At 38.0% G+C, this 24,702-nt stretch overlaps 2 protein-coding genes across 2 annotated transcripts; one reads left to right on the top strand and one right to left on the bottom strand.

Annotated features, from left to right (window-relative positions):
• The first annotated feature begins 273 nt into the window (after positions 1–273).
• ndufs3 (NADH:ubiquinone oxidoreductase core subunit S3) lies at positions 274–4,459 on the top strand. The gene is made up of 7 exons (XM_059522756.1): positions 274–405; positions 771–827; positions 921–1,018; positions 1,132–1,281; positions 3,060–3,185; positions 3,490–3,609; positions 4,183–4,459. Exons 1-7 carry the CDS (start codon positions 351–353, stop codon positions 4,342–4,344), a joined length of 768 nt encoding a protein of 255 aa, XP_059378739.1. The 5' UTR covers positions 274–350; the 3' UTR covers positions 4,345–4,459.
• Positions 4,460–6,156: 1,697 nt separating this feature from the next.
• On the bottom strand, positions 6,157–13,652 carry c1qtnf4 (C1q and TNF related 4). The gene is made up of 2 exons (XM_059532436.1): positions 13,428–13,652; positions 6,157–8,956 (listed from the first exon to the last, which is right to left on the bottom strand). The coding sequence occupies exon 2, from the start codon at positions 8,949–8,951 to the stop codon at positions 7,809–7,811; it is 1,143 nt and encodes a 380-aa protein (XP_059388419.1). The 5' UTR covers positions 8,952–8,956; positions 13,428–13,652; the 3' UTR covers positions 6,157–7,808.
• Between the last annotated feature and the right edge of the window lie 11,050 nt (positions 13,653–24,702).

The raw sequence follows: 24,702 nt of genomic DNA on the forward strand, positions 1-24,702 counted from the left end.
CTCAATATTGGCTATTTTTGCTCAGTTTGGCCTTCTAAATATATATATATATATATATATATATATATATATATATATATATATATATATATATATATATATATATATTTGTGATCTCTATCACTATGCCTTATTAATATATGAACCACAGAATAAAACAATCATAGAACACTTATGCACAATTCAAAATTTGTTTAGGTTAATTTAACCTTTTTATTTTTTATCTGACAAGTCAAGCTGTTAAAGGGCTCGATTGTTCGGCCTGAAGATGGCAGCAGCGCACTGAGAAATACACTCGCAGCGTCAGTGTCAGCGTATCCCGCGAGGAAGGACGCGATGTGGGAGGAAAGATGGCGGTCTCCTTGGTTAGATTTGTCCGCAGCGGTTTTGGAAGAAGTCTAAACGGTAAGAAATAAGCAAGGACAGCACTAACCTCATGGTGGTGAATTATTTACGTAATCACTATTATTTTCACTGTGCAGGACTCACAACCCGCTCTTCTGTGTTTGTGCTTTTCTTCGCTGTTGACCTTTCCTCTTACTCTAGCTGGCAGTACAAACACACTGAACGCTAATGACAGCGTCGACTGAGTCTTTATTATGCCAGTACAGCTGCTTTTATTATTATTTGCGTTGTTTGTTTGTTTTTTGCATGAAAGTCGTTAATTTTGAATTTAGTTGAACACAAGTTTATAATTTGATTCATTTTAAAGTCTTGATTTAAACCTGTCGTAATCTCAGCACTGTGTTTTCTCTCAATCTCTCTCATAGTTGCTAGACAGAGCGCTGCTGTTGTCCAGACAAGAACAACGACTACTGAAACCAGACGTGAGTAGATTTGGGGTGTTGGGTTTGTCATTGTTGTTAAGGGGTGTTGTTGTTGTTGTTGATGTTTCACGTTTAAATGTGTTTTTCCATTAGCTACTGTGAGGCCTAAGGATCCAGTCACACACACTCAGCTGTCAGAGTTTGGAGAATATATTGCAGAGATTCTCCCCAAATATGTGCAACAAGTTCAGGTCAGTTATGGTTAAATGTATCCTTTTCAGATGACTGATTAGTGACATATTGACGATGCACTCTGCAGTTCCTCAATGGTTCTCTCACGTACATCCTTTTGGTTGAATTGTAGGTGACCTGCTTTAATGAGCTGGAGTTAATGATCCACCAAGAAGGGATTATACCCGTTCTTACCTTCTTGAAGGATCACACAAACTCTCAGTTCAACAACATGATTGACCTGACAGCCGTGGATGTCCCTACAAGGCAGTACCGCTTTGAGGTGAGCATGCTCAGTCTTAATAAAAATTAAAAAAAATAGGATCATTTACAGTTGCAATCAAAATTATTCAACCCCCTTGACCTGCAAGACATTTAGCTATGGAAAACAACATTTTATGAAATCAATTTAACAAAGGCATCAGTAAAGTATTAGAGAAAGTTTGTTAATTTACTTTTGAGTGATTCTGAGAATGGAACACTGATGAATCATGATAAAAACTCAAATTGGCTCTAAACATTCATGTTCAAAATTATTCAACCCCCTTTGTGCAGAATCTTTTATTCTTTAAAATCACCAATAAATGCTGTCGGTAAGTGTTTAGAAGCTTCTGTCACCTCTCTACTACAGTCTTGGCCCATTCCTCACCTGAAAAAGTTTCCAGATCACTGATAATCATTAGTTTTCACATTACCACTGCTTTCTTCAAATTCAACCAGATATTTGCAATGGGAATTAAGCCTGGAGACTGAACAAGTACATTCTATGACTGATCCCTGAACCAAGCAGAAGTAGATTTGGATGTGTACTTTGGTATGACTGGCCTGCAGGAAAGTCCATTGATCATCAGCTTCAGTTTTTGCACCAAAGGCATCACAATTCTTGTCAAAATGACCTGATACTTCAAAGAATCCATGATGTCCTTCATACAGTCATGATTTCCACTTTCTTCTACAGTTAAGAAACCCCATAACAGGACTGATCCACCTCCAAGTTTGATGATGGAGATGGTGTTCTTCTGCTTATGAGCTTTGCCTTTTTAGCAGCAGAAATACCACTGATCCATGGGTCCAAAAAGTTCCAGTTTGGTCAGATCACTCCATAAAACATTCCTCCAGACCTCCACAGGTCCACACAAATGAATTTTATCAAGTTCAAGTTGGCCTTTTGTTCTTCTTGATCAAGAGTGGTATTCATCAAGATGTCACTTGTCTAGTGTTCTTCTTACACACTGCATTGAAATGGTTTTCCTCCTTTCATCGGGTCATCTTGCAAGTCCTTGGCTATACATTGCAGGTTTTTCTCAGTTGCTCTGATTAAACATTTTATGATATTGTGCTTTTTCTTCAACACCCTCAAAGGTTTTCTGGTAAAACACACTTTAAGATAAGAAATAAGGCTGAGAACTGTGTCTCTAGGAACTTTCAATGTCTTGGAAATCTTCATATAGCCTTAGCCTTTCTAAAGTAATACAATATTTATTCTCTTTAGCTTTTGTGAGATCTCTGTTGACATTTTTGCTACTCAATTTCAACACATGCATGGGCTAACTATGTATGTATGTGTAACAGCTCAAGCTTATTCTGGTTTTAATAGAGTTTCTAAAGGCTTAATTGTGTTTTGAGACTGTTTTATTCCCCACCATGCAAATAAGTGATTTAAAAACAGCAATGTTGAATAGGGGTTGAATAATTATGACATAGCAGTATTATTAAAACATCTTATAACTCAAAAATATTACATTATATATTATCACTTTTAATATGCATGTGAACTGTTATAGATGCAATTTAAATTTTATCCTGGATCTTCAGAAAAGCTTGTATTTGTAAAGTACTGCAGTCTCTGAGGGATTGAGTAATTTTGATTGCAACTGTAAATCTTTGTGTGTCCCCCAAAAATATATTCTTGTAAAAATATCATGCAAAACGTACATTTTTTGGTAGTCTGGATGGGAGAAGTTATAAACATGGGAAATACTCGTGCATTTAACAGAATCAACTCAAATCAAACATTTCTCAAACTTCAAAGCATTGATGATCCAATATTTCCTTATTTAGATTGTGTATAATCTGCTGTCCCTGCGCTATAATTCTCGTATCCGAGTGAAGACCTACACTGATGAGCTGACTCCTCTTGACTCCTCTGTGCCTGTGCACCGGGCAGCTAACTGGTATGAGAGAGAGGTATGTGTCTTATTGTGATCAGGTTTCATGAACAAATTTTGAGCTTTGTGTATTACAAAATACAAAAAAAAATAGATGTCTATTTAATCTGCAATATACTCCGACACATGCTGCAGTGCTTAGCAGTGGAGCCCCCGAGCTTCTTCCCTCCCGCTTTGACACTCTGCAGACTGCAAATGACTGTGAATGTCTAGTCAGTGGTCCATGAGGTCATGCGGCATAACTGTACTATGCAGATGTTATGTCTGTTTTATCCGATTTTAGAGCTAGCGTTGCTTCATTATGAAATTATATTACAATACAGATCTGGGACATGTTTGGAGTTTTCTTCGCAAACCATCCAGATCTGAGGCGCATCTTGACAGATTATGGATTTGAAGGTCATCCATTCAGAAAAGACTTTCCTTTGTCTGGATATGTTGAGGTAAATGCACTGAATATTGTTTACTGAATGCCGTCTCTCTGCTTCTCAGAAATGTTTTTGTTGCTGAACTGTAAATGCTGTTGTTTTGAACATTCTTTTCATAAAATAAAAAAAAAATCCTGAAAAAATGTATCATCACTTCCACAAAAATATTAAACCGCACAACTATTTTCATTATTGATAAGAATAAGAAAGAAACTGAGAAAGAAGCACCAAATCGGCATATTAAAATGATTTCTGAAGTGTCATGTGACTCTAAAAACTGGAGTAATGGTTGCTGAAAATTCATCCTTGCCATCGAAGGAATAAATGACATTTTAAAACGCATTCAAACAGATGATTTTTTTTGGTAAAGTGTAATAATATTTCACAATATTAGTGTTTAATGTATTTTTGATTGATTAAATGCAGCATTAATGAACATGAGAGACTTTTAGATAATAGTTTGTGTTAAAAGGTACGAAGCAACTGCGCATTAAAAAAAAAAATATATTGCATATGTATATAAATATAAAATGTGAACCATTACTGGGTGTGTATTCATTAATGTTGATAGTTTTTCTCCTCTTTCAGGTACGTTATGATGATGAAGTGAAGCGGGTTGTGGCTGAACCTGTTGAGCTCGCCCAGGAGTTCCGTAAGTTTGACTTGAACAGTCCATGGGAAGCGTTTCCCGCATACCGCGAGCCTAAAGACGCTCCTAAGCTGGAATCTGGGGATGAACCAGCAAAGTAACCCCCCCTCTGTGTCCTGACCCACGAGAGTTATACTCATAGCCTCAGATAAGTCCTCAGAACTTATTCATGTAAATAAGACCCTGTGCTACATCTAAATAAAACAATGAAAAACGCTCCCGTTTCTGCATATCATTTCTAATTTATATATTTTTGCAAACATGTCTATCCCTTGACACTTGTTAAAAACTGTTGAGAATTGTACCTATGTACACAACAAGGCAGAGACATGCAAGCTTTGAATCAAGATTATGCATTTATATTCTACAATTTTAAGAGTTTTATGTAAAAAATGAAGCAAATGATATTCAAAACAAATCTTTTTGTGGTAACACTTTTAACTGAAATTCAGAAGTGTCAGGAAATATACAACTGATCTATAGAAAGTTCTCTCGGGTATTCTAATGAAAATGTAAACGTATAAAACTGTGTGTGTTTGAATAATGCTTAAAAGTCAGGTTCCTGTTAAATACACTTATGTTTGATACCTGTGCTGTTAGTTTTTTTTATTTGTATTATTATTATTAGTTCAGGTAAATGTGCATATTTCCAAATGCCTTCAAGCTTTTACATATTTCCAGTTACCACTACAAAAGAATAAATCATATTGACAGGTTATTCCCAAAAATATCTTTATTTACAAAATTATGGGGTTTAGCCAAAAATGATTTAATTGCTATTCAGGAATGTCATTGCACACAGCAAAATTATAGGTATAAGAATCTCTCCTCCATAATTAACTGTGGCTTTTCCATTTACTAATCTCATTAAAGTTTGTGACAAGTCAGCTACTCCGTAAGAGCACATAAATGAGCTCTTGATGGACTCGAATCATCCAGCTACTGTGTCCTCTCATCCCTTCATGAGCTGTGCTCTGCTGCAGTTGCTGGTTCTGGCATATATATCTTCTAATTTTTGTGCAATTTCTTTAATATTTTACATTTTCTTTATACTATTTATCATTTACTACTGATGACTTTTAAAACATTAGTCTTCATTAAATATAGTTTATTCATGTACTGAAGTATTCACTTCCATTTGTTCAATGTCCCAAGAAGACCGTTTCAACAATTCAAGAACATTCAGTTCTCTGGGGTGAAAGATTTATTTCCCATCTCCTTAACTTTGTTTGCTAGCAGCATTTACATTTGTGTGCTCCTGAGTGTATCTTTTGGAGCTTTGTACAGTACACTTGAGGTTTATTTATTTATTTTTTCAAATTTGAATTGATCCGTTTTTGTTTAAGGAAAAATCATGTTTTTTTTTCTTCATTCACACTGAAGTCTGGTCCCTGACATAATCGTTTTAGAATACAAACCTTTCCCTCAACGTTCTGCCACCGCCACCATACTTAACAATAAAACGATTATTATCTAGGTGTTGCTGCATATGGTTTGCACCAAAAACAGTGCTTTACTTTCAGGCTTTTTCCAACAAAAATCAAACTAATTCCTCTTAAAATTCCCCAGGCCTCTCTTTAGCATTTATGTCAGAGAACTAATCTGATCTGCTGAGTACTCATAAAGGCAGTGGCATTCATGATGCAATCAAGCTTATGTAAATTCAAAAACCATGCAAAGGTGTGCCATGTTAACATTATTGCTTAAAGCAGTTAATCACCTGATAAAGCAAATGATTTATGTTTTTCAAATGTGTTTGCAGCAGGAATTTAAAAATATTTACTTGATTCAGATATTTGAATACTTCATTTATTCATCAGGGAAAAATCCTTCCACAGGCTAAAATATAATTGGTAGGAGGGAAAGCACTGTATATGTATTAACACTAATGAGAAATACAGGACAAAATTCGGTTCACATTCAGAGTTTTTATTTGGCTTGCTTCTGAAGACTGGCTTCTCTCACACATTAAGAATCCAGCGTACACTGAAACCACTTTTACGGTACTTTACAAAGTAGCTCATACTGCACAAACATTGAAAAACTTATCCAGCACTCGTTCAAGAAGTTTATTTATCAGAATAAACCATACAGAAAAGTATATAAGACCAGGCACAGAAATAGGAATGCAAACGTTTACTTATATAGAAATGGATAAAAAAAAAACACTGTAGTATTTACATTTTGGAGTTGTGCACTTCATCTTACATTATGCTTCATCAACTAAATAAATCTTTATGTCCATATACACACAACAGCATGAACCAGATGAATTATATAAACTGATCGATATCTTTGATAGATTTTCGGTCCAAAAATATAATCATTAATATTTGTTGGACTACTTTCCAAAAAATCGTTATCATCAGTTGGTGTACATGTATTTGGCAGTGAATAACATCATTGTTTCTTTAGAAGCTGTCAGCCTGCGCTACATTTGGCAAAGTTTCTGGCCAAACATAATACATTTACAGAAGCGGTCCTCAGTATAATGTGAAGCGCTGTTCCAAAACCAGAGTGATTATTGACTGACTACATGAATTTGTCTACATGAAGGACTAAAGGATTTAGTGGAATTCTCACTGGTTTTTGTTTGTGTGCCATAAACAGATTTAACACTCGAAATAATAGATGGATAAGCAGAAGACAGTACTCTCGTGCAAATCTTTCATGCAAAAGCTTCAAAGACAACAAAATTTCTCATTTGAAACATGCATGCATTTAACAATTGTATTTAAACACAGTTTTGAGTTGGGGCTGTCTAATGAACTGCCTCTGTGGAGATAGGTGCTTTAGTGCTAAGAACTTTTGATCGTTCAGTCAAACTGTATATTTTGTTTTATATTGACATTTATTACCCTTTTTTATTATTATTTTTTAAATAATGTATTTAATTTTTACATTTTACAAATGATTTATATTTAAAAGTGACCTGTTTGTATTTAATCATTATATTATTGTGAGAACTCAGCATCCAAAGGCTTAAAGTTCAAATAAAATCAAAACGGACAATTCTTATTATTCGTGGAATATTGAAGCATTTTATTATAACTTAATTAGCCGTGCACATTATGCTTAAAAATGGTATGTGCTATCGTTATTATTAATAACAAATATTAGTGTCTCCTCCCAATAACATCCCTGTGCTCCGGCTGGGCAATAATCCAGCAATCTGTCACTCACATGAGATCGCTCAATAAGCAAACAACAACAATCCAATTAATTCCCAATTGAAAAAATAAAGTGCTGCCCCAGATTTTTTTATTTATTTTTTTCTCATTTGAGAATTTTTCAGGATAGGGAAGAAAAGATCATCGCAATTTCCATTTCATGGTGACTTTAGGAATGCTGAGTTTAACTCAGTTGTTACAGGTTCTGCTTGCTTGACTCATTTTTTTCCTAAAACTAGATAAAAAATGGTAAAAACAAGAGCTAAAGAGATCACTAATGTGGAATTTGAAGAATCTCTCGTGTGTAGAAGATTGCGTGAAGGGAACTCACATTTTTCCCCTGTTCTAAACTCTTACCTTCCTAAAGACCCAGACTGACTGGCTCCTTGACTGGCCTACAGTGTCTTATCCAGTTTCTGCTGCTGAGGAAGGCTTCGGTGGAGCTCGGGATACACCAGGAAGCCAGTGAAAGTGATATACTTGGCGTGATTACTGTAAGCACCAAATCCATCCCTCTGGTGGCTGTAGAGCCAAACAGTATCTCCAGCCTGCAGTGACAACATCAGACTCTGGCTCTGCAGGGCCTTCTCAGTGTCGCTGTCATCATAGATCATGGTCTGCACTTCCAAATGGTTCTTCATCAGCTTCACTGACAGGGTCTTATGGGGCAGCTTGCCAGCATTGAAGGAGAAGTAGTAGGCTCCTGCTACTCTGCATTTGAATAGACCGGAGGTCAAATTGAAGTCATTGCCGATGTTGACAAACTCTGTGTCAAAGACAATGGGCTGGTGCTCAGGGTATCCTTGATCCACTCCCACAATACTCTGAGTGCGGCCCACTGAGAATGCTGACCGCTGGTCATCATCTTCTTCCTCTCCATCTCTCCCTTCCTCTTTTATTTCTTCATCCCGTCTCTCTTCTTTCAAACTCACACTAGTGTCTTTGGTAATTGTATTTTCATGCTCGACTAGTGAGTGATCGCTGGTTTTCGGTGGTTGATGGTCACTGTCATGATCTTTGTGTGTGGGTTCTTGGTAGCCGTACACATCGGGGTAGATCAGGTAACCGTTAAAGGTGGTGTAATGACCAGTGTTGCTGTAGATAGCGTAGCGAGGGTCTCCATGAAGACGAAGCCAGACGGTGTCTCCAAAATCAAGCTGCAGCATGGCGCTCTGGCTCTGCACCTTCCGCTCCTCTCCGGCATTCTCGTCGTAGACAATCGCCTGAACCTCATTGCGGTTCTTCATTAGCATGACTGACAGGTCTCGACGCGGGAACTTCCCCACCGTGAAGGAGAAATAGTATGCACCCGGAATCCTGCAGCGGAATAGGCCAACCTTCGGATCGAAATCGCCACCAATGTTGACATACACCTTGTCGAAGGTGATGACCATCTTGGGCCCTCCCTCCATGCTGCTGGTACGTGCCACAGAGAATGCGGACCGCAGCTCCACTGCGTCAGACATGCGGGCGAATGCCCATGCGGTGGTCACATGACACAGCACACACAGCAGCAGGGGCCTGGTACCAGGCAACATTTTAACTGCAGAGGGAATAAAGAACAATAAAACAACTGTTAAATATCGTCAACAAATCCGTTAACATAAACAAAAAGTGTTTAACACTCTCATTTGAATCAGTTAAGCTTGTAAATGATAGCTGCTGCTCGTTAGCAAAAAATCAGGTCCAAAAAAAAGAGCAATCATTATGCATAGAAGTGCCAGCGGGAGGTGGGATCAAAACAGAATAGATCAGTGACTTTAGTAGATACAGCAGGATGAGAGCTGTATTATCAGACCCTCTCTCTTTTCCCCTGAGATGAGCGGTAATAGGACACACACTGGATCAGCACATCACAGCAGAACACTAGAGGTGACAGAACACTGAGACTGAAATTTCAGATCAGTTCTGCACAGCTTTCAAGGGGGTCTCATCCCCAAATCCCATTGCAAATTTTCACCCCATTTTGTAGTGTACCTAATATCATGGTGAACAATACAAAAAGATTACAAAAAAATGGTTATTAAAATCCATTTCTGAAGCATTTTTATTTAAATCAAGAGAGCTGCTGTGAATTCACCCCATTTGTTGTGATTCATGAACATATTCATATTAAAAGGGGTGGATAGTGATTGTTATAGATTTGCACATAGACTGCAAATGAGCTTAGACTGCATTCAGCACCTCTTTATTGTGACGCAGATATCGCTAGCCCTCCATCTGCTGATCTATGCCCCATAGGAGCGTATGCCTGTGGGGAGAGCATTGTATATATGGGATATTGCAGGACACCTGGTAACTATTGTGTTTATACACATACATGCTGTTAAATATCCTTTATAATGTTTGTCTAAAACCAGATCAACAACTTCAGAGATCCTTAATAGAGCAATGCTGCCTCTTTCTGTGTTTTACTATAACGTCGCCCACAATACTGAAAAAAAAACATCCCACGCAATCTACAATGCCACTGTATGTTCCCACATTTCCTTCTTCTTAACAGACTTTAACATCCACAAGATGCAGATTATACTGTTGAAGGTGCCTCCTGTATGAATTGAGACATTAAACCTTAAATCAGCAGCTTCTGTTTGATTTAATGATGGATGGAGCTCATCATCCCTCTGCCACATTGAAATATGAATAAAAATGAAAAGAGAATAAAATGCAAAGAGGTTTTTGCTCTTAATGAGATCTCTTGAGATGCCAGAGAAGTTGGACTTCTGTTGCACGGATGAAACACTGAGCTAAGCCACGCTAAAAATAGAGTGCCAGCTTTCTGTCTGGTATTTGAGCAGTTTAAGAATATTCATGTGAAATGCTGGAGTAAATCAGCATGTGCAGGTGGCTTACGATTTTCCAAAAATATTATTATCTTAGCCGACCTAAAAACAATTACCTAGCCTATAAGAAGTGTGTTTTATTTAAGAAATGTTTGATTTTATATGATTATGATCCACACCTTTCATCTGTTTCAAACTAAATGGCTTAGTATCATGTAAATCATTCATGAAATATCCTGATTGCATACTTGTTTAACATTTAATGTTTGACTGAGTGTTTACAGGATATTAAAATGTGCTGGCAAGTTAAATAACAACAACAAAATAACATTTTCCTCCTGTTGTTTTATCTCTATTTTAGTTGAGCAATGCTTTCATGCCCTTACAATCCAAACACTGGGAGACATCAATATTTGTCAATGCCTTTCTTGTGTATTCAGCTACACCTTTTTCCTCACTGAACATGATTTGGGAACACAGAGTTAACCCTTGCTCAGTGAAGCAAAAACATAAAATCTCTATATGCAACAGCAAAAAGGTCTAATTGGTCTAAATAAATTTTAATGCATCAAATGATTCCCCATGTTTGCTTCTGTACATTACTATTTGTATAATTGAATTTGGCTTCTTTGAAACATGGTCACTTCATGGCTACAGGCTGGCTATAATCTAATTTAAACTGAGCGTTTGTGCTGGTGTAAACAGGCCTTGTCAATTCTGACATCAAACCTTTGTAAGGAGTGAACTTTACATACGTGAACTGGACACCAATATTCACAGTTGTCTGAATAGCATTTTGAATGCATCTCAGTACTTGGTCTTTTCATGATCAGACAACAATTTTTAGCTGTTTTAAAGTGACCATGTTTATTCAATTTAGCTGTTAAGATTTTTAATAATTAAGCATTATTACTTTTTAATTCATATGGCCTTGTTATCTTTAAACTAAAATATTAATTTTCCATCACCCTCAGGAAGACATCTTTTTTTATTCTCTGGTGACATGTGGACTGGTGTAAAAACTGGGTAATAATCCCTCCCCTCCAGCAACCTGTCACTCACATGAAATCACGGCAATTAGCGAATGATGATAATCCAACGATTCAATCAATTTCAAATCAGACAAAATCATGTCCCACCTTACATTATTTCTCATTCAAGAAGGTGTTTCACTCGGCTATACATCACAATAGAAGGTCAGAATTTTTGCTTCATGTAAACTTTAAGCTACATAAAACACCTACATTAAAAAGAGTGCTGTAGCACTAATTTGAAAATATAGACAGAGACACCAATGGAACGTTTCCCCATGGACTGATACTAGGTGGCCTGTCACATTCACAAAGCTTTTGAGAGGTTACATTATTGATCCTCCAGATTTTTTCACAGGAAACAATGACATTCATCATCGTGGCACTAAAGTGATTTAAAGCAAAGTGTGAATGCAGGCAAAGATGATTGGACACACTTGGCCTCAGTTTGCTTGTGAAACTCCACTCAGTGCGTGAGGGGCAGTGTGTGTGACACAGCTGTGTTGTTTAATGAGAGTCTGTGGAGTATCAGCATACACTCAAGAGTGCAGCGCCTGTGAGCGTGTGCTCCAGGGCCCAGTTATCTCCTCTCTCTTTCTCTCTCTATTTCCCTAACAGCCTTTGGTATGGTATCACACTCTGATACTGCCACTTTCACTGAACCATTCAGCCAAAGCCTCACACACACACACACACACACACACACACACACACACACACCCTATATTCTGACAGCACAGTCTAAATCTCAAACACACATAGACTAAATACAGCAGTCGTTACAGAGGATAGGATATAGGTGCTGGAGACAAGAAGGAGAAAGAAAGGGATACGTTTTAGTCAATGAGAGAAGAGAACAGGAAGATGAAAGACAAGTAAGAAGCCATTTAAATATTGGGACGATGACAGTCACAACACTCTGAGCATAATGAGGGCTTGAACCCGACAGCTGGCGTCTCCCGAAACTCCCAGCGACAGACAGAATCAGTCATTCTTCACAGTTACAGCATTCCATTAGACTACTAAGTGGTTGTAAATTGAACTAGTATCAATCTGAATATTTTTCATGCTTCAGTATTTTACTGTGTAATCTGCAGCAGTCAAATTGAATAAAGGTGGGTAACAGCACGAGTCGCCTGCTGCCCTATACGTGTGTGTAATCTGTCATCTGTGACATGGGTAATGACCCAGCGTACAAACAACATGCTGCAAATAAAACAGAACAACAACTCTTCTGTTAGACTACCGCAAAATACATCAAGACAACTATCCTTTAAATATGTATGCTGTTTTTTAGTATGCATCAGGAAATGTATAATAAAATCATTGTTATGTGTCCTTTCAATAGGTATGCATTCACTCTCCACAGATCCAATTAAACATGCTGTGGATATGAATTTAAGCTAATTAGTGTTTTCATTTACAGTAATCCTTGCACTATAAAACGTCTTTGACTTACGGTGTAAATAAATGTGCATGTGCTTTAGTGATTGAATTTGGCCATGGAAACATGCAAAACCTCTTCCTCTATCTTAATCTACATGCTAAGATCTATAAATAGGGAAACCAGCGTTTATCGGCAAGCCAGATAGCCATTTCATACAAATTTAATGAGTTTATCTGTGTAAATATTCACTTTGACCGTACATCAGGCAGTTTCTGTTTCCACACGCACACATATGCGCAAGCTGAATGGGTTCTAAGTGTCTTCGGGGAAATCTCCCTGGCAGTGCAGATCCATATCAGATCACTATCAGCAACAAAAAGCCCCTCTCTGTCTCTCTCCCCCGCTCATGCTGTCCCGAGGTGATGCAGATATGAGCATGGAGAGTGGATGACCTGGCTTTGTCAGTATCAACCCCACGTGTGCTGTTTTCAAAGCGTTCAGCCAAAGGTTTACCACTGTTGCAGCTCTGCTCTCTGCTATGTTCAACAATAGCAATGTCAGCATCAGAGAGAACCAGAGAGCATCATCACAAAAGTAGATAAATTCTCCTCATCTGGTCATCATGGTCATAAAATAAAAGTGACAACTGCAGCACAGAGAGGTACAAGAACGATCATACAAGTTTGCACCTCTGAGGGAGTGTTTACACCGATCAGATAAAAGACGAATACAAAGCGGTGGGGTGCGATCACCACTGCATCACAAGATAGAGAGGGATAAAGAGAAACCACATCTTCATGCTGATGTCCTTACCTGTGCGGTCAGAGCTGCAGGAGGCTGTCTTGAAGTTCTCTCAGAGGACTGAATGAAGCAGTCTCTCTTTTTTTTATTTTTCTTTCTCCCCTTTATTCTTTTCTTCTCTCTCTTGCTTCCTCTGTGTGTCGGCTCTCAACCTGCTGCTGATGTCTGGTGCAGCACACACCCACACATTCATGCGCACACACTCTCTCACACACACACACACACGCACAAACACACACACACACACACACACACACACACACACTCTCTCTCTCTCTCTCTCTCTCTCTCTCTCTCTCTCTCTACAATACAGTCATTGGAGGATTTAAGAGCAATCGGGGTGCTGCAAGCTGATTGGGGGGCTCTGGAGCAGACAAATGAACAGCCATTCTGGAAGGACTACCAACAGGGAGACTACAGGGGGTGTTGCCTGTGTGTACATGAGCAAGCCAAACTGGACATGATGATCTATTATGATCTTATTTTGTTAATATGAATGTGTTTGCAAGCCCTTATTCAATATAAAAACAGCCAGATGGATCAATCCTACATATACGAGAGTATTTTCTCACAAGACCCATGTGCAATTTCAGACTGTAATACACACAGGTTTTAGTTTTGCCACAACAACTGTGGTAATTTCACACCTCTGCACATAATCATAGTCATTACTCAGAATCCCTGAGGAAAGACATTTTACACTAAGTAAGTGACTGATTTTGTTAGCTATTCCACTTTACATTGTTTGTAGAGTAAATGTTTGTTTTTAAACACAAATGGCCATTCTATTTTGATCTGAGTCTGTATAACTCTCTCTCTGCAGGCACCATATGGACTGGGTCTATCTTCCTGTTCCCAGCAGTTCCCCCCACCCCATCCTGATCATTCTGGCACTGAACTGTTTAATCTGTTTCCATAACATTCATTCTGGCCCTCTTTCATTGTTTGCCATGATGAATGCTTGTATCTAGTCTCTGGAAGATGAGCATTTGGGACAATAATAGCTATATTTAGTTATTATACAGTTGGGTCTTCTTGCGTAATTGATTTGAAGGTGATCATTCAGATGTGAAATTGAATTGCCCCTTTTAAAGTGCAAAAGGCTGCTCTATGACTTTCACATGGGTCATGTGGAGAGACAAGCTTTCTCTCTCTCCTCCTGTGACCCAGTGCTGCTTGAAATGAGTATCTGAAGAAAACAGGTTACTCAAACCCCTCCACAAGTGGACTCAGTCGTGAAGACTAAACTCATGGTGATTGAAATGCTATTATGATGAAAGACTCCTTTCTAAACTTCAGTAGCAGCCACATTAAAGCTCCTCAGACAGACACCGAGGCTGCCTGGTCTGAGCTCTTAATTGAGCCATTCCACTGAAGCAGGTGTTTATACAGCGATATCATTCTAGCTGTTGAACTCAGGGTTTATTCACCCTGATCCAATTTTGATCTGTGAGCTATGCTGTCAATAATGTCATGATTGTCATAATGATTCATCATATTATCATATTATATCAGTAAATATCTGCTGGTCAAATCCGTCAGAAAAAAAAAGCTTTTCAGCAAGCTTCTTAAGAGCCTGACATCTTTGATGCCCCGTTTTAAGGGTGTGAAAAAGCAGAATGGTGTTCATTTTAAGATTGGACATTCCTAATAAAAACACAAACTCTCATGCCCACATTTTAAAATTGGAAGTGTAAACATTTGTCCACAAAGTAGGGACTCAAGCAAAAGCAAAAGTCAAACTCTTAAGTTCCCTCCAAGTTAAAAAATGAAGGTGGATTTGGGTGGTACAAGGGTGTGGAAAAATTGTCACAGGGGTGAGTTAAGCAGCCACTTATGTGCTTGTGCTGTGATTGACAGGACAACATGAACAAGTTCCTCCTAAACTACCATTTGGAGTTACATTTAAGAACTTAAAAATTTTGTCCATTACAATGCATGAGTTGTCTTTTGCAACATTACACTTAAGGGATACCCCAAAATGTTTTACCTTTATGCTATCCCAGTTTTGTATGACTTTCTTTCTTCAGATGATTACGAAGAAAGATTTTTACCCTTGTCTGTGAGTGCGTGTTATGCAAGTGGATAGTAACCAAATAGTTTGTACAAAATGTGTCTTTTAAGCATTCATGAATTCACACTTCAAGAGTTCATGAGTTAAGTGCTTCACCATTACTTTTTGTGTAAATGTCACAGCATGATTATGTAACACTTCACGATCATGCAGTGATAGTTGGCAGAAACTGATGGTTTATAGTTTAAAAAGTTATCAATATTAGTATTTTTCTAGCACACCTGTTTTTTCACTTCAGAAGACATTTATTTACTGAGACACTATGTATTACCACCATGATCGCTGTGAGTAATTTATGAAGCATCAGCTTTTGGGGTACTATCCATTTGCATTATTTTGGACTCACAAAGATGGGTTATTTTTCTAAAAATCTTCATTTTTGATAAAGTCATACACAGAGGTGTCAAGTAACGAAGTACAAATACTTCGTTACATTACTTAAGTAGAAATTTGGGGTATCTATACTTTACTTGAGTAATTATTTTTCAGCCGACTTTTTACTTCTACTCCTTACATTTTCACGCAAGTATCTGTACTTTCTACTCCTTACATTTTAAAAATAGCTTCGTTACTGCTATTTCATTTCGGCTTGTTTTCATTCCGGCTTGTCATCATCAAAAAAAAAAAAATCTGAAGTGAATTTTGATTGTGGTTGGATGAGAAGTATAAACACATACCATTCTGACACCCTATTGGTTTGTACGCGATTGCACCTGCACATGACACAAATCACATCACACTCCAGCCAGGACATAGCCAGTTTTGGGTTCGTTTATCAAAAAATATATTTCTTAAAAGTAGGATTGGGTATGGAACCGGTAAGCACCGAACCGAATAAGAGGAAGCAGATTTCGTTGCCTTTTAAATGCCTGAGCGATCGATTGAAATTTGTCCTTGTTCTCCGAAATGTACACAAGAAGCACGGGCGTCGCTAGGCTTTTTAGGCGGGGCTGTAGCATTTAGCTCCATAAACTGTACACAAATTTGCGATCGCCTCAGAGTCAGTCCCCTTAAATTTCATATGAAACCGGCGTCAGACCGGTCTCCTCTCTGTCTTTCAGAGCGCTCTTCAATCCGCAGACCGCGGCGGAGCAGCGCATGCGCACTCAAACACAAACAGAGGACACAAGGTATGTGTTTATCGAAAGATTGTTAGAATATCCGGATCTGTGCAGTTCTTTGTCATAAATACAGTTTACAAAAGGTCACGAGGGAGCAGTCGGTTTCTCATCTACTGTAAAGTTTTTGCTTGTCACACCACAGGTGTTTCCTCCAGCGAAAATCTATCCCTTAACACATATGAACGAATACATACTTTAATTATACTTATTTAAATATACTTCATTTAGTCATACGTACTTTATGCATACACTAGCTACTCTGCAAAAGTCTTAGGCAGGTTAATATTTTCACTTAAAAGAATGGTGTTCGGCCAGTTATTTATGTATGTTGCTGTAGTGTGTCAGTATAAAATATCAGTTTACATTTCCAAACATTCATTTTGCCGTTGACAGACTGCTGGTGCATTCAAAACCGCACTAGATTATTATTAAAATTAATGGCAAACTGATATTTCCTACTGACACACTACAGCAAAATATAAATAACTGGCTTAAAACCCTTTTTTGGGGTGAAAATACTAATGTGCCTAAGACTTTTGCACAGTACTGTACTTTACAAACGACATTGTTGCTACTTTATAAAGAATGACCATAAAGTCATTCACAGAACTGATTTAAGACAGTGACAGACAGCACTCATTTTAACTAAATATCAGAGTGAGTGACAGAGATACAGTAGAAACATTATGTGTGGTTTTGTATTAAATAATGACCCAGATTGTGAAATACATTTATTAGCCTTAGAGTAAGGGAAGCACAATTTGGGAAATGAGAGCATCCAAGGTGAAAGCTATGGATTTATTTTAAATATTTGTAATGTTCTTTAATGTTATCCATAGTTTTTTAGTGGCTCTTTTTTTAAGTATCGGTTCAGGCACCGTTTAGGCACCGGTACCGTTTTAAAATTATCAAAATGGCACTGGACCCTACTTAAAAGTTATTATTTCTCACTACTGGCTCATTTACCAAATGGGTGCTTTCTCTTCATCCTCCACAAATTAAGCTGCTGTAGGTAGTTTGGTAGCGAGACGTTTGAATAAATTAGCGTTTGCAAGTGACAACACGATTGAAAATGTTGTGATAACTAGGCTTTACCAACTTTGTAACTCGTCACCCCCCCCAACCCCACCCCACTGGACATAAGCAGACGTATGTAGCAAATACAGGAAGCTGTCAATCAAAAAGGTATCAGGCTTATGAGTTATTTTTCATTTTTACTTTTTGATTATTCACTTGGATTAATCATTCATTTTGACAGCACTACAATGTTTATTGTAAATAGACAACCATACAAGGGTAATTGTTACTAAGCCTGCACTAATGTTCTTGTCCATTGCCCTCGCAGATTCCTGCAGCTAATCTTGGATGTACATTTACATTCCATCAAAGGTTACTGATGACATGCCTCTGAAGTTTGACTTTTTGCACCATAACAATACTTATAGGCAACTAGTCATCATATCTCTAGCTCTTTAATGTATTTGCATTATACTAAAGTGCGTTCATTTTCAATGGGCATATATGCGGCTGAAACAGGTAGCCTAGTGCAATCCCAAATGGCCTTTAGAAAATGTTTTTTTGAGGAGGTGGGGTAGTGCACAATATGCCCCTGTGGCGCGGCCTAAGCTTTTGTTCTTAATGGCATTTTTTCCCCTTACATTACTTTTACTTTTATACTTTAAGTAGTTTTTTAAACCAGTACTTTTACACTTTTACTTGAGTAAAAAGCTGAGTTGATACTTCAACTTCTACAAAAGTCTTTTTAAACCCTAGTATCTATACTTCTACTTGAGTTATGAATGTCAATACTTTTGACACCACTGGTCATACATTTGGGACAGCATGGGTGAGTAAACAATGAGAGTATTTTCATTTTTAGGTAGAGAATCCTTTTAAGAAGAAAAAAATACATTATAGTAAAATAATATATTCATCACACTGCTGACAAGAATAATGCATAGACTGAATAAATATAATTTGACAAAAAGTCATCATTTACTCACCCTCATGTAATTCCAAGCTTGTACGATTCTTTCTTATGTTAAACATAAAATAAGATATTTTGAAAGGTGCTGGTAACAATCAAACTGTTGATAGTCCCCACTGACTTCCAGGAGGATGAGTAAATGATAACAGAATTTTCATTTTTGGGTGAACTATTCCTTTAAGTACAACCCGAATTCCGGAAAAGTTGGGACGTTTTTTAAATTTTAATAAAATGAAAACTAAAGGAATTTCAAATCACATGAGCCAATATTTTACTCACAATAGAACATAGATAACGTAGCAAATGTTTAAACTGAGAAATTTTACACTTTTATCCACTTAATTAGCTCATTTAAAATTTAATGCCTGCTACAGGTCTCAAAAAAGTTGGCACGGGGGCAACAAATGGCTAAAAAAGCAAGCAGTTTTGAAAAGATTCAGCTGGGAGAACATCTAGTGATTAATTAAGTTAATTGATATCAGGTCTGTAACATGATTAGCTATAAAAGCTTTGTCTTAGAGAATCAGAGTCTCTCAGAAGTAAAGATGGGCAGAGGCTCTCCAATCTGTGAAAGACTGCGTAAAAAAATTGTGGAAAACTTTAAAAACAATGTTCCTCAACGTCAAATTGCAAAGGCTTTGCAAATCTCATCATCTACAGTGCATAACATCATCAAAAGATTCAGAGAAACTGGAGAAATCTCTGTGCGTAAGGGACAAGGCCGGAGACCTTTATTGGATGCCCGTGGTCTTCGGGCTCTCAGACGACACTGCATCACTCATCGGCATGATTGTGTCAATGACATTACTAAATGGGCCCAGGAATACTTTCAGAAACCACTGTCGGTAAACACAATCCGCCGTGCCATCAGCAGATGCCAACTAAAGCTCTATCATGCAAAAAGGAAGCCATATGTAAACATGGTCCAGAAGCGCCGTCGTGTCCTGTGGGCCAAGGCTCATTTAAAATGGACTATTTCAAAGTGGAATAGTGTTTTATGGTCAGACGAGTCCAAATATGACATTCTTGTTGGAAATCACGGACGCCGTGTCCTCCGGGCTAAAGAGGAGGGAGACCTTCCAGCATGTTATCAGCGTTCAGTTCAAAAGCCAGCATCTCTGATGGTATGGGGGTGCATAAGTGCATACGGTATGGGCAGCTTGCATGTTTTGGAAGGCTCTGTGAATGCTGAAAGGTATATAAAGGTTTTAGAGCAACATGCTTCCCTCCAAACAACGTCTATTTCAGGGAAGGCCTTGTTTATTTCAGCAGGACAATGCAAAACCACATACTGCAGCTATAACAACAGCATGGCTTCGTCGTAGAAGAGTCCGGGTGCTAACCTGGCCTGCCTGTAGTCCAGATCTTTCACCTATAGAGAACATTTGGCGCATCATTAAACGAAAAATACGTCAAAGACGACCACAAACTCTTCAGCAGCTGGAAATCTATATAAGGCAAGAATGGGACCAAATTCCAACAGCAAAACTCCAGCAACTCATAGCCTCAATGCCCAGACGTCTTCAAACTGTTTTGAAAAGAAAAGGAGATGCTACACCATGGTAAACATGCCCCGTCCCAACTATTTTGAGACCTGTAGCAGAAATCAAAATTGAAATGAGCTCATTTTGTGCATAAAATTGTAAACTTTCTCAGTTTAAACATTTGCTATGTTATCTATGTTCTATTGTGAATAAAATATTGGCTCATGTGATTTGAAAGTCTTTTAGTTTTCATTTTATTCAAATTTAAAAAAACGTCCCAACTTTTCCGGAATTCGTGTTGTATTATAATTATGCATTATTATTTATTTTTTATAGTACATTGTTAAATTCTGATATCCATATAATGGTGCTACGTCTGATAAAGTAAAGTTCATGATAAATTAACAAAAAATCAATAGCATGTCTTCCTATTTCTAACTGGGAAAAAATACTTTGACAAACAAAAAAATTCACAAGGAGCTATGAAACAACTTTTGATTCACAAGGTGACTAGTAGAACAAGTTGTAATCTGTTTAGTCAGAAGGCAAACACAAACTGTTGTTTAGTGTATTAGCATTGCTAGCAGCGCTACATGAGCATGGCAGCCAGGAGCAGTTAACTGAGCAACATGAAATCAGTAATGCATGCATCCCTTCAATTTCACGCTCAGACCATGACAAACTGCTCTGGAAGGAGAGGTGCCAAACTTCATGCCTCATGGCAGCAATCCGTGACAAGAAATGTGTCTGTGCGTTTGTGTATGTGCCAAGAAGGGAGCGAGTGACAGAGAGGGAATTTTACTTGACAGATCTCTCCAGTTACGGGGATTAGATGGAACAAATTTCCTGAGCTCCAGTTTCCCACCATGCTCTCTCTGACACTGCTCATTTTCTCTCCATCTCCTCAAAATAACTCCTTCAAAGAGAGAGGGAACGTCAGAGATAGCGAGCAATAAAACGATAGAATAAATATATGTCTGTTCTCAGGCTTAATCTACAGACCACCAAATTTCTCACCTCACGCAATCTCCAACCCTCTGCTCCCTCTTTCTTTCTCACCTCATTAGTTTGTCACTTCTAGCAGGGTGCCTGTGTGTCTTATTGAGTGTTTGTGTCTTGTCGGATGGTTTCTGTGAAATGTCCCTGGTCTGTCAGGACTCAGAAGGAATGATCTTTTTGTGACTGATTTATTTTTGGTAATTTATGGCTATTTACATCTTTAACTAAAGGAACGGCAAACAAACTATGTATGTTAGAGGCTGCAGTTTAACACAATGTTACTTTCAATATAGAGATTATATAAATTTGAACCATTTCATAAAGCAAAGTCTTCTTTTTGATGTGCCAGAGCACAATAATTACACATTAATATCTACACATTATTCATAAACCTGTAGAACTAAATGAAGCAAATATATGTTTATACTATATGTGTGTGCTATTGTTAGGGCTTTCAATAGAATTAATCACATGCTTTATGAAATGTGGAATAAAACAGCAACAATTGGTCAACATTAATGAGGTTGTTCCAAACCTAGATGAGTTTATTTCACATTGATGAAATCACACTGATGTGCTCATGGGGAGTAAAAAACAAAAAGTGCCATCCAAAAAAATCTAATTAACAGCTTCTTAACCAAATGGAAATGAATAGAGAAGGAGACTTAAGGGACTGAACGATTTTTAGGACCATTTGTTTGAGTCTTGATCTGGTGCTCTGACTGATAAACAGCCATCTGCCAAAAAGTGAGAGACAGAGGGAGAGCAAGCGAGTGCAAAAGATCAGAGAGAGAGAGGAAGGTAGCTTATCCTGTCCCCAGGGGGACTTCTCAAACCCATTCTCACCTCCTGAGGAGCAGATGGCGGAGGAAAAGGGACAGTATTGGATGAACTGGAGCACACTGATATCTAGGAGGAGCTGCTGAAGACACTGCAGAGGATAACTGAGAACCACAAATGATATTCTGTGATATTTGCTCTATTTAAGGAGAAGCTAATGAAAAAGAGAGAATGTGCTCTCTGTATGGAAAAATGTGTGGTGTGTGTGTGTTCTTTAATTGTCTGGAGGTGAGAGTAAATAGGTCATGAAATTTTGTGTGCACACATTTCATTGTCTGACCTATTTTTGTGGGTAATTTGTTCATTACTCATATGCAAACCAAAGCATTAAATCAAAACTACATTATCTTGTTTCTCAATTTCTTTCCAGGCCGATTAATAGGAAGAATAATTATTATATCACTCTAAAATGAAACGTGTGCAATAACAATTCAGCCCAGTGGATGATTCCGGAGACTAAAGAGTTCCTTTCACTGGCACACTCTTTAGTTCTCACAAAAATACAAATCTTGTCATTGTTTACCTATAATGTCATTCCAACCTGTATGACTTTTTTCTTCTGTAGAACATAAGTATAACTGATGATATTTTGACATTGTCTTCATACAGTGAAAGTCAATAGTAACCAAAACATTTCTTTCTTCAAAATGTCTTCTTTTATGTTCCACAGATGAAAGAAAGTAATACTGCAATGACATGAAGGCAAGCTAATGATGACAGGATTTTCATTTTTGTGTGAACTATGCTTTTTACAACATCACTAGACAGGGATCAAGATTCAGTGACACATTATCACTCAAACGTGGAGTGTCTTTTGTCTTTGATTAAAATTTTACAGTTGCTGTTCATAATATTGGGGTTAGGTTAGGTCAGCGTTTAGCACCTGTGAGTGATCTGAGTTTAGACAAGGAAATCCCTCTTTACTATCAGAATTATATGTCTTTTTAAAGATGATATCATCACATCTGTATATGTAAGACATATCACTTTGAAGAGAGAATTCATCTCTTATCTCTCCTGTACATGTGCTGTTGCTAAGAGACCAGCAGTCTGCCACATACCACCTCATGCATCTCCCGCGTGCGTTTGTTTCACACCCTTTGCCAGGAGAGAGGGAACTGTACCTTCTTTTCACACCACACACAGAATCTCATCTTACAGTCAAATCACACCCCTCATTTCTCACATTTAAACATTCCCTTACATGCAGGGATTCTAAAACAGTGATGTCATTTCTGAATTTCAAAACACTAAAAAGCATTACTGCACTCAAACAATAAGAACCCCCGCCCCCATTTTATTTTCATAGTCATGAAAATAATGAAAACTCTTTGAATGAGAAGGTGTGTCCAAACTTTTGGTCTGTACTATATATATATGCCGATAATTATTTTATTACGCCTTAACGCAGTTTTGTATTATTATGAAAGTCCGTTGCTCATGGCTCTGTATACACATAGCCTACAGACAAATCATGGGTCACTGGAGGGGTTGTTCCCAAACAAATTTATGTTTGCTAATGTTATGTAAAAATGCTAAGCATCAGCATTCACAAACCACTGTTCACTGTTATTTTTAACAGAAAAGAATGCAACGAGCTCGTAATCACGACTTTATAAATAGGAAATAGGATGTTTCCGATAGCAGCTTAAAAATTCATTTCAGTAATTCAACTCAAATTGTGAAACTTGTGTATTTCCATTTACAGTAATCATTTAGCAGACACTTTTATCCAAAGCGACTTACAAATGAGAACAAAAGAAGTAATCAGATCAACAAGAGAACAATAACAGTATACAAGTGCCATGACAAGTCTCAGTTAGTCTAGTACAGAATGCATAGCCAGGTGTTTTTTTTTTAAGAATATGAAAGACCAACAAAGAAAAGTGCTAGTATTAGTTGGTTAAGTGCTGGCGAAAAAGATGAGTCTTTAGATGTTTTTTGAAAATGAATAAAGACTCAGCTGTTCGAATTGAGATTGGGAGGTCATTCCACCAGCTGGGCACAGTCCAGGAAAAGATCCGTGAGAGTGATTTTGAACTTCTTTGGGATGGCACCACAAGGCATCGTTCACTTGCAGAGCACAAACTTCTGGAGGGCACATAAGACTGAACTAGTGAGTTTAGGTATGTTGGTGCCGTGCCAGTGGTCGTCTTGTAGGCAAGCATCAGTACCTTGAATTTGATGCGAGCGGCTACTGGTAGCCAGTGTAACCTGATGAGGAGAGGAGTAACATGAGTAACATTTTTTTGGCTCATTGAGGACAACCCTCGCTGCTGCATTCTGGATCAGTTGCAAAGGCTTGATAGTACATGCAGGAAGGCCCACCAGGAGAGCATTACAATAGTCCAGTCTGGAGAGAACAAGAGCTTGGACAAGAAGTTGGGTGGCTTGCTCTGACAGGAAGGGTCTAATCTTCCTAATGTTGTATAAGGCAAATCTGCAGGACCGGGTCGTTGTAGCAATATGGTCGGTGAAGCTTAATTGATGATCCATCACAACTCCTAGGTTTCTGGCTGTCCTGGAAGGAGTTTTGGTTGATGAACCCAGCTGTATAGAGAAGTTGTGATGAAACCATGGGTTAACAGGAACTACCAGCAGTTCTGTAAGGTTGAGCTGAAGGTGATGGTCATTCATCTGGCTAGAAATGTCACTCAGACAGGCTGAAATGCTAGCAACTACCATTGGGTCAACTGGTTGGAATGAGAAGTAGAGTTGAGTGTCATCAGCATAGCAGTAATAACAAAAGCCATGCTTCTGAATGACAGATCCTAATGATGTC

This window comes from Carassius carassius, chromosome 3 (assembly GCF_963082965.1).
Source record: "Carassius carassius chromosome 3, fCarCar2.1, whole genome shotgun sequence".
NCBI lineage: Eukaryota > Metazoa > Chordata > Actinopteri > Cypriniformes > Cyprinidae > Carassius > Carassius carassius.

Bases quoted from the DNA above. Each gene is read 5' to 3' on its own strand.
- ndufs3 (XM_059522756.1), top strand. From the start codon at position 351: ATGGCGGTCTCCTTGGTTAGATTTGTCCGCAGCGGTTTTGGAAGAAGT. The intron at 406-770 runs GTAAGAAATAAG...TCTCTCTCATAG, and splicing joins TTTTGGAAGAAGTCTAAACG to TTGCTAGACAGAGCGCTGCT. The intron at 3,610-4,182 runs GTAAATGCACTG...CTCCTCTTTCAG, and splicing joins CTTTGTCTGGATATGTTGAG to GTACGTTATGATGATGAAGT.
- c1qtnf4 (XM_059532436.1), bottom strand. From the start codon at position 8,951: ATGTTGCCTGGTACCAGGCCCCTGCTGCTGTGTGTGCTGTGTCATGTG.